This window comes from Toxoplasma gondii, chromosome XII (assembly GCF_000006565.2).
Source record: "Toxoplasma gondii ME49 chromosome XII, whole genome shotgun sequence".
Taxonomy (NCBI): domain Eukaryota; phylum Apicomplexa; class Conoidasida; order Eucoccidiorida; family Sarcocystidae; genus Toxoplasma; species Toxoplasma gondii.
This window is the reverse complement of record NC_031480.1, coordinates 5,873,898-5,884,044: the sequence shown is the minus strand read 5'-3', so window position 1 is coordinate 5,884,044 and position 10,147 is coordinate 5,873,898. Positions and strand designations below refer to the sequence as shown.

Below are 10,147 nucleotides of genomic sequence, written 5' to 3'. Positions count from 1 at the left end.
ACGGAGGTTGGCCATCAAGTTCATATCTAGAAAACTAGGCGAGATGTGACAGATTTGAGTGACTGCTTGTCCTCCTCGTTACTCTTGACGCACGATAGTCAGTAAATACTGCTCAAAAAACCTCCCCTCTACTCATTCTCACACAGGCATACATATCTTTACATAATATATTCATATTATAGTTTTTCATATGCAGATACATATATATATATATATATATATATATATATAAATGCTGGAAGAGATGTGCGCAGACATCTACATCATAGGTGTTTGCCAAGGTTGATTTTGCCCAGCTCTGCGGCACATGCGCGTTAAGTGAATTAGCAACAAAAAAAGAATTAAAAGGAGCCTTTCTTCGAATTAACGAAACTTTCACGCGCGCGAGCCGCCACTGCGACTCTACAAGACGCTGGTGCGATTCAGCTCCGGAAACACGGAGCTCAAACAATTATACAGAATTCGACTGGCTCCACAAAACACGGTTTACTTAGATGTCTCGCCGTCTGACGAGTTTCCAAAATGTACATATGTTAGGATCTGGAAGCGTTGCAGACGCCTCGATCTGTTCTTGCCCTCAGTCCCCCGTCACGTTCGCTTCTGTTTCCTCTCCCTAGGTCTCTTGTCTGTCTCCTACTTCCCTCCCCTTATCCTCTCCACTTTTCGCCTCATATCCCTCTCTGTTGCTCTTTTCTTGTCTCCTCGTCCTCTCTTCTCTGGAATATCCTTGGAATCACCGTTCGCTTTCAGTTGCTCGTCTGTTGGTAATTGACGGGGCAAGAGGCACACGTTGTGACCCGGGTGCCGGGAGCGGGGTAGCGAAAAGCAGTGTAAGATCCACACTTGCATGTCTCGACGCGCCTGTCGATCGGCTGTGCCACCAGGCAGGCGTCTCCGTAGCCGCCGGCTCCGACCGCTAGTTGGGCTCCAGGCGTCACATACCCGTACATCGAGGGGCACACTGCCGGCGTCAGGACGGCTCCGCCGACTGCAGACAGGACGGGAGCAGCGACCTGCGGCGCGAGAACTTGAGGCGCAGATACTTGAGTGGGCACCACGTGCGTTCCGGTTGAAGGAGTCGTCAGAAAAGCTCTCCCCATCTCTGGCTCGCCGGCCCCAGCCTGGAGGGCCTCGGGGCGCTGCTCCTGCGTCGGCGCGGCTCCCGGCGAGACGGGGAAGCCAGACACCTGAGCACCGGCGCCGCAAGTCGGCCCGCATGCACTTGGGGCACACAAGAGGGCCATGGGCAGGGGCGCGCGCACTGGGGCGGCAGCCGGCGCGAGGCCGACGGGCAGAGGCGCATGCAAAGGTTGAGGCGTCGCGAGGACCTGCGGCGCGCCGGTGAACGTCACTTGAGTCTGGGGATCTCTCAAAGTGTAAAGATAGAGTGTGTCTCCGCTGCGGACGTCGTAGGACTGAAGTGAGCTGGTTGTGGCCATCGAGAAGCCGTTGAAAACGAGACGCATGCGGTCAACAGGCACATCGCCGACGAGGAGCTCCAAACGCTGCAGCAGTTCGGCCACCGTCGTTGTCTCGAGATCGAGGTCGAACGCCCAGGTGACGGCTGCGGAAATGAGACACGCCGCATGCGGGAGAAGAAAGCGAATTTCCTTTTTACCGTCGATCACGTAATGTTTAACGGCTCACGAAGAGAAGGAGTCTGGAGGAGCAAACTGCTTTTCAAAGCCCTCTGTTTTTTTCCTACTGCAACTCTGAGACGCCTTGCAGGGTGCTCCGTATCTGCTATTACAGGTCGGCGATTCTCTGTACCACAGTTTATCTTCCAATTTTCTAGCGGCGAGATGGAGAGCGGGTCGAACGGAGGACCCCGCGACCGTGGGGAAGTTGTCGGTCTGTTGGGCGAAAATGCGTGTGACTCCAGGATAGCTTTGAAGTCAAACTCAAAAAGGAAGGGGAGTGAACGGAGAAGAGAAACGAATGGAACGCCTCATCGGAAAAAAGAATCCGAGAACGGGAGATACGGGAACAACGAGAAGACGAAGGAGTTTCAGTGGAAAGGGCATGAGCCAGAAACGTTCACCATTCTTGTTTTTCGACCCACCGATGCGGCCTTTCCTCGTCCCTGGCACAGGAGCGATGCGATGGACGAAAATAGCGCCGTGCAAGAACTTCGCAGGATTCTTGACTCTCAGCCGAGTCTCCATAAATTCTGGAATGACACGAAAAAGTACAGGCACGTACAGAGGCTAGTAGACATTGAGTTTCATCATAAACCGAGAACCAACGCACTTGCCTGAGAAGCTACTCTCGAGGCAGAGGAATAGACACTCAATGAGTCCTGGTGTTATGCTGGTGTAGGCAACTGTACGCGACGAGCCCATAGGAGGCGCCGAAACAGCTTCGAGACAGACAGCGAAACTCGCCAAGTCCAGGAAAAAGCAGATGAAGCAGAGATACCGCAGTCAGAAATAAGCGTTTCGCAAAACAAACGAAAGAGTTGCTTTACATTAACAATCCTCAAAGAAGCATTCAGTGTGCAACGAAGCAGCTAGATGCATGCGCAGAGCGACGTCGCCAACACTTGCATATATATATATATATATGTATATATATATATGTATATATATATATATATATATGGATTTGTCCAGGGATCTCTAGGTTTCGATAACTACTTTTCTGCGAAGTGTATGCTTCGAGATGGACTTGTTCCACACAGACGGCGGGAGTTTGAGGGTTTCCGCATGCAAAGAAGACCAGAAGAGATCCGAAATTTGAGGGAGAAGGGGAAGCAACAAACATGAGGCATTCGTCTCCTGGCTGCGGTAGTCAAAGAGGTGAAAACATGTCTTGAAAGAACGTTAATCCACGTGAGAAGGACAGACAAGTAGCATCTGGCATTAGCATTTGAGGACAAACGGCAACGCTCAGCGTGATGTATACACATGCATGGCTACTAGAACCATTTAAACGTAGGCAGCAAGTCTGTAGAACTATTTAAGCAGGTGTCTGGACAGCAACATAGAGCAGTGCATTCAGTTCTCATTCACGACGAGGAGAATCGGAAATCCAGAAGGAAGAGCAAGCACAGAGGACAGATGAAATTCCTGAGAGCTTTCAGGATATTGAAATGCAACATGTTTACTCGTCTCAATCCGTCCAGTGAGGATGTGGTTTATCCAGCAGCGACAAAGACCTTGGTTGGCCGTCTCTCGTGTCTGGAGTTCTATTCAGAATAGCCTGTGGAGTGTTCCATGTCAGCTGTCACAGAGAAAGTAGTTCTCTGTAGATCAAGAGTCTCTGGAGTTCCTTGACCTGTTTGAGGCATGCATCGTGAGTAGGTAGTGTTGAGATTCTTCGTACCGTCAAGATCAAACATTGGCAGACCCCGACCGGTAACGCGTGCGACAATCGCCTCGGTGACGCGAGGGTGAAAAAGGCCGCAGAGACGCTGCTCGCGCACAGCTGCTTCCAAGGCCTGACGACATAAAGAGAAGACGAGAAACAGGGAGAGACACAAGGAAAAGAAAGGAGAGTCTGCGGGAGCGACGATGACGCAGAGCACTAAACACGGCCGTCAGGAAAAGAACAACAGGATTTGGATTCATCAGACAGAAACAGGGCTTCGTGATCTACTTGGGGAGTCGACCTCGAAGGCGCACACGCACTGCAAGGCAAAGGGATGGAATAGGGAGATGAAAGCGTTGAAAAAGGAGACAGCTGAGGAAAGCAGAAAAAGGAGCAGCCTTCGATCATCCGATTTCAAGTGAGAGAGAAGACGGATTTGAGAAAATGGGAAAGTCTCTTCCCACGTAGACTCGACACTCGCTGTCTCTCTGTGAGCAGGCTCTTCGCTGCAGGGGAGATAGGGTCTCTTTGTTCGTTGTTGCCAGCAAAGCACCGACCTCAGAGAAACAAACAAAATGCGTTCCTGGCATTGCTTCCCGCTCTCTCGTCTATCCTTTCCTCTCTCTTTGACTCCAGCTGGGCCGTTCGCTCTTTCCTCATTCTGACCATGATGACCGAGGTTTGGCGCGTCGGTTGAATCAGATGTCTCACCGAGCCTCCAGACATGTTTGTGTTCACAGTTCGCATGCAAATGCGTTCTGAAAACGCCGGAAAATGACATACAGGCAACTCCCTTCCCCGCTGCTTTGCGGCGATAGCAGTGCATCTCTTACCTCTCCGGTGGTGATTTGGTTGACCAGGAGCCGAGCGCGAATGTCCTCGACTCCGTCTGCGTCGAGGCCCAAGTCTTTTCCGATTTTCTTCAGAAAAGTGTCTATAGACGGGCAGTGCGGGGAAAAGTCGTCTGCCTCTTCCTGGTTTGCGCTGACTTCCATCGTGCGCTCAGTTTCTTTCTCGTCTGCACTCACTTCCGAAGGGTAAAGAGTCACTCGGGGCGCCATGGAGCGCCCAGAACGACGCGCGCCGAGTACCATGGGGACGAAAGAGATGCACAGACAAGCGTTCGTTGAGTCTCAGTATCTCACACAGTGGCTGATGAATCCAGATCCAGTTAACAGCGCCGAGGAAATACGATCAGCAGGCGCAAAAAGTCTGCAGGACAGGCAGGAACGGTGTCCGGGGTAGCGTACAGAATGGCGGCGGGGGGATATCCAAGGAAGACGTGGAACAAGAAACAAGGAATCCAAGATAAAAACGCAGCGTAGTTTACAAAATACGAAAAGGGAGAGTGGGTGACAAGAAACGGCGGCACCAGTGGGGCGTCGGTGAAACAAAGAACTGCGACAGCGAGTTTGAGGATACGTCCTTCCCCAGAGGCAGGAAGATCCGAGGGACGAATCGGGAAGCCACGAGCAAAAGGTCGACAATGGAGAATAAGCAAACGAAGAAAGAGGCAGGAAAGAAAACGCGAGAGGCACAAGGATCCTGTGCTCTACGACTCTAGAAGCGCTGGTCACGACTGGTGAGTGTAGGGAGAGGCGGCGGGTGCGGTACGGATGGACGGACAGTAGAGTGAGAGGGCTGAGACTGGAGACCTGGGAGCGAAAAGGGCAGAAAATTTCATTTGTGCCGTGAAAAAGAGGGTGAAATAAGAAAGGGAAAGTCAAAGATGCCAGAAGCGTGTTCTGTCACCAGCAGCGGAGAGCCCCCTTGTCTTGTCTTTTGCGCGGTCCTGCCACTCGCAGCGACCTAGTTTCGGCAAAGAAAAGGGCAAGATGGATTTTGCCACAGCCGTTCGGAAACAAATAGACAAGCGAGAATGCCTTCGGACTCAAAATGAAGACAAAAAAGCAGGGAAAGATAGGATGTCTCTTGTTTTCTGAGAAAAGCTGCCCGGCAAGACGCTGTCGCTTGCAGTCCATTGCGCAACTACGTCGTGTCTTGTGACCGCGCATTTCGCCCATCGAGGTCGTCTGCGTTCTTTTTCCATTCTAAATGAGAGCATTCAAGCTCGATAGCTCTTTTCTCTCATGCATTTCGGAGTAAGCGCCTGAATATCTGCCTGGAACTCCTGAACGACAGCTGCTCCATCCGACATTCTATGGTTAAACTGGACTAACAAGACCCCAGGGACGAACTCTCGGCCACCCTTGGTTTTACGGTCTTGCACATCTCTGTGGGAGCAGGATAAGATGTGTATAGAACGGTAGTAAATGTGACACGGTACGAAATGTGTGGGCACGCATGCTGCAATTTGCGAGAGATGTGTCAGTTTGATGGAATTTTTCGCAGAGTTGTGAGACTTGAAAAGGCATTCAGCCCCGGGGTAGATAGACAGTAGAGACAGATAGACATGTCAAGATAGATATATCTATGTATACTGTCTCTCTATATAAACAGTTTCACGACACGCATGGGCGTGTATTTTACACCGGTGTCCTAATTGGTTTTGGGTAGCTTGTGTTGTGAATATTACCGAGCGTTTCTTGGAAGCAAGCATTCTGCGTATGTCACGTTGGAGGGTATTGTTGCGGGTCAAACATGAGTCGCAAACTCGCAGATGAATCTTTCGTTTTAGACAAGAAAAGGGCATTTCTCATCTATCAAGGAAGACGAGGGAGAACGCAACAGGCACGAGCGTAATCTAAGGTGCAAAAAGATGGAATTTCGTAGGTAGGTCAGCTGTGCATGTACAGAATGGTCGGAGAGCCTAGAGGACGAGACAGAGAAATGCACAAGGGTCTAAAGGTCTCTCCTGGACGGTGGGCAAGATGAATGAGGATAAACAGAAAAGAGATGTCTCAAATGTGCCACATGCACCGTAGACGCGACATTTGGTTTTTTTGTGTCGGTCTCGCTCGATGCAACGAAGGCGACCTGTGCTCCGTGATGTTGTTCCGTACAGACTTCTTCGCGAGTGTCTGATCTCGAGACTGTGAAGTCGGACAAAATGTTGACTTCATGTTCACACGAACTTTGGTTCAACCGGAACAGAGACTAGTCGTTGACAAGTAATCAGCCGGATCTCTAGCTCTTCAGGACTCCTGTGGCTTTTTGAGGATCAGTACAGGTACACTGCATACGCTGTCGCGATGCAGAACAGGTGATCCTGAAAGGACACCGCAGGAAGCTTGCATTTGATACAAAAATTTGCTAATTCCGCAGCTCGGGATAGAGCCACTGTCCTCTGTGTGTGGCAAGCTATGTAGTGTAATGGACACCAGCGTCGGCCCGACGTCAACCCACACTCCCTTGGCATTCCCCGTTCTACAATGTGAGAAACTCTATGCTTCTTGCGTGCTTCTGTCTGCGTACAACGACAAAAAAGGCGAGGGAAACTCCTATGAAGAGAGTAATCATGTGGAGCGCGTGTGACACTGACTCCTCAGAGTAGAACTGCATCCTGGCATATTTTTCTTGTGAGGTTGAAGCCCCCCCCGTCGTGTCATGCATGTATCTGACCCCAGAGAAATCAGATAAACAAACTGGCTATCTTGCTGGTAATTACTGGATGGTAAAGGGAGAGAGAATGGAGTTGAGTCGCAGGATGGTGCGACACGAATACTGTTGACTGCTCTAGGGCAAACTCACGTTCACAAAAGATTCATTTGCAACTGAGTCCGTATTGTTGTCCCAAAAGCACCGTCTTCCCAGTCTACAGAAAAACCAAGAAAGACGCGAATGCTCAAAGGGATGGCGACAAACATTTCACGAGAAGGACTGAAGATTTGCGGGTATGCATCAGTCTGTCAGACAATGGACATGGTGATTTCCTGGCCAGCGGGGTTCGTCTTTTAAAAGTTGTGGTGCTAGAAAGACGCTATCAAGTGAGTGTAATATGTAACGCCCTCTAGCCTTTTGAAGCTGATCTTCGAAAGGCAGTGGTTCAGATTTATCTCTGTATTGTCATCCCTTGAGATCGAATCTTAAGAGTTTTAAAAGTTGCAGCTCACCGACAACCTCTACATCGTCGCAATGTGCTAAGTTACTTTTATGTCTACTGTGGTGGTCCCGTGTGCGCCGAGATTTTTCTTGGTATAAAACATATCATGATCGAAAGAAGGCCGAAAACTTTCGGTTAAACGACGTGTTTCAGGAAGAAGTATACCACTATTTAAGACATGGAGGAAATTTTACAGGGAGACAAACAGAATCTAACGTCCTCTTTCGTTTATGCGATGAGCCTATCAAAGGACATGTTTGCTGGCAGCTGTGAGAGTCTCACCTGACGCCTTGCCCTCGCTGTTCCCCCAGAATGACGTTGACGAGGATTTTGTACCGAGGCACGTCGAGGTCTGTACAGGAAAAGGCTCGAAACTGTCCCGTCAGTGTTTTGTTCAACGCCTTACCCCGGCAGTGAGCAGAACAGGTACACCCAGGTCGATACTCCGATGGAACATGTTTGACAGTCACGCGCCGAGACAATCTCAACAATCCATCCGCAAATAGGTATGCGTGGCAAGCATATCGCCAGGTCTTTCTCGCGACCATGAAAGGGGCTGTTGTCACACCTCACCTTTGAGCCTGTCTTTGATTTCGTTGGCGATCTGTTTTGTCAGAAGTGGGGACTCTTCTGCATTATATTCTACGCCTTCGAGTTGCCCATGCAACACGGATTTAAGGATTTCCTTTACGGGCTTGCTTTTAAACCTACGGCAAGGGAAAGGAGTCGGCAACTGTCGCTGTGGCCCATGCTTTGTGAACTCGATGCGCCTCTCACGTCACGTCCTGCCGCTGCTTCGGTGCCTCGCCTCCCCTGCTGCTCTGGAGCTACAAGCGACAACTTCCATTTTCTCTCCAGGTTCGATGATGTGCTCTTCCCTTAAGGGTCATTTTGTGTTTGCTGAACATGCGTATTAACGATGGAATGGCTGTTTAGGACAGCCTGTCGGAGTGACGACTTCTACGTCCATATCTCCTTACTTGTGCCTGTACGCCGGAAAGACCGCTTGTGTCGGTGACTCAACGGGGTCTCCGGCGAGGGAGCAGACCGTCATTTTGAAACAGGAAATGCTACAAGCGCTTAACAAAGTGACACGTCGAACAGAATTCGCTTCTCAGCAAGCAATCCTATGCCGCCGCCAATTACTCCCTAGCGAGAATTGGGCAACCACAGAAATGGTGCAGACGAAAGGATGGGGCGCAAGAGCTCGTCTAATTCTGCAATTCGATAAAATCATGAAGAATCGCTCCTTGTGTATAAATAAGATCGCGAATGATCGTCTTCGGCATTGAACAGAAGCAACTGTATGATACGACTGAAAAACTAGGACGACCATGTGCTGGGACTTCATCGAAACAGCGCCCCTGTGCAGAAAATGAAACTGTGACTCATTCTGAAGGTGTGAAGGGTTTTTTGATCCATTTGCGAGACGTCCCTGGAAACAGAACAGTGAAACAGATCACAACTTCGGTCGAGGAAGCAGCGTCGCTCCCAAGTGGGAAGAAGGAACACAACTACTGTCGCAATCAGCGGGGGTTTTACTCAGGGTTTCGCTCTTTTGAGCAGGCAGGTACTTTGTCTTTTTTCGTTTGTGAGAAAAGCGTTCTAGACAAGCTAAATATGCATTCTTGCGGTATCCGAATCAGAGCTCCTGCGTTACTTTACATGCCCGAGACCACCGCGACCCGAACTGTTCTTGTTGCTCTAGGGGCTTGGACGTTCAGCTGTCCCGCGAAGCTACTGTTATTCACAAGTGACGTGGATGTCCATAAAGTTATGGAAAATGCCGGGATTTAACAATTGTTCCTAGCCTTTAGTCCATCACGGCATGCTGGATGCGTCTCGACAACGGTGGAAAAACTGTTTGTTGCAGATGTGATCTGCGTGTCTTTTTAGTGCAAGTGATGGACGCATCATTTCTCTACGCTGTTGAACACTGCGTCGAATCTTGAGGGTTTCCTACTCAGCCCAAGTAATGAGCATAACAGCGTCATGCTCACGGAGTTTTCACAGATGCCTACGCAGTTCAAAGAAACTTGGGCTAGGCACGCCGCCAGGCTCAATTCACTCTTTAGGAGCATGGCAAAAAGAGTCGCGATGAGGAGCGAATTTTCCTCTGTGTAGAGAGAATTTGAGTTATCTCTTTCCCTGCCTAATGATGAAGAACCTCGCATATTTGCATCGCTTATACGCCACTACCTTCTACCCTAAGGCTCGCAAGTTTTCTACTTAGAACGGTGTACCAACGTGTTAAAGACTTGGACGACGGAGGTGGGTTCTGAAAAACGCAGCATGAAACGCGACGGTTCAGTCATCTGCGCCAGCGATAGTGCCTGAACGTGCACACAGATTGGGATTGTAGCTTCTGATTCCTAAACCGCGAAAAGCCAGGGTCTCGAATTCTGTTGAAGCTTCATTTGGCTTCTCGAGTTCAACTTTAGCACAGCGGAAGTGGATTCATTTTTCAGCCCTTCCTTGGGTACATGCTGTCACATGGTGTTGCATGGCCACAAATCAGCGTTCAGGAAAGGTCCTCTGCTTCACCACAGGAGAGTAATACGTCGAACACAATAGTCGCGAGCCTCGTAGACCCCATTTCTTGAGTTCCTTCAACACTACACACGTTTTTAATGTGGAGACAGGGCCCGAACGCACTTTTTGTATTCTCGGAGCGACATTAGTACTTCTCTGAGGAGTCACGCCATGTCGCGGATATGTCTAGGGTGATATTCGACATTTATTACGTATGAATTCAGGCTTTCCACCTTACTTAAGTATCTTGCTTGTCTCATTCTTGGCTATCGCGGGATGGTGTAATAAATCGGAGTCCAGTCG

General features: G+C 49.8%; 2 protein-coding genes across 2 annotated transcripts; both read right to left on the bottom strand.

The window, feature by feature from the left end:
- Nucleotides 1–275: 275 nt before the first annotated feature.
- TGME49_278780 (hypothetical protein) lies at nucleotides 276–5,114 on the bottom strand. The gene is made up of 4 exons (XM_002370540.2): nucleotides 4,143–5,114; nucleotides 3,325–3,439; nucleotides 2,063–2,170; nucleotides 276–1,564 (listed from the first exon to the last, which is right to left on the bottom strand). Exons 1-4 carry the CDS (start codon nucleotides 4,401–4,403, stop codon nucleotides 747–749), a joined length of 1,302 nt encoding a protein of 433 aa, XP_002370581.2. The 5' UTR covers nucleotides 4,404–5,114; the 3' UTR covers nucleotides 276–746.
- A 1,316-nt stretch (nucleotides 5,115–6,430) lies between these two features.
- On the bottom strand, nucleotides 6,431–8,689 carry TGME49_278790 (Tctex2-related light chain; the record flags this gene model as incomplete). Its single annotated transcript, XM_018781821.1, has 5 exons — nucleotides 8,293–8,689; nucleotides 7,886–8,019; nucleotides 7,595–7,664; nucleotides 6,961–7,024; nucleotides 6,431–6,478 (listed from the first exon to the last, which is right to left on the bottom strand). Exons 1-5 carry the CDS (start codon nucleotides 8,364–8,366, stop codon nucleotides 6,431–6,433), a joined length of 390 nt encoding a protein of 129 aa, XP_018635114.1. The 5' UTR covers nucleotides 8,367–8,689.
- Nucleotides 8,690–10,147: the final 1,458 nt, after the last annotated feature.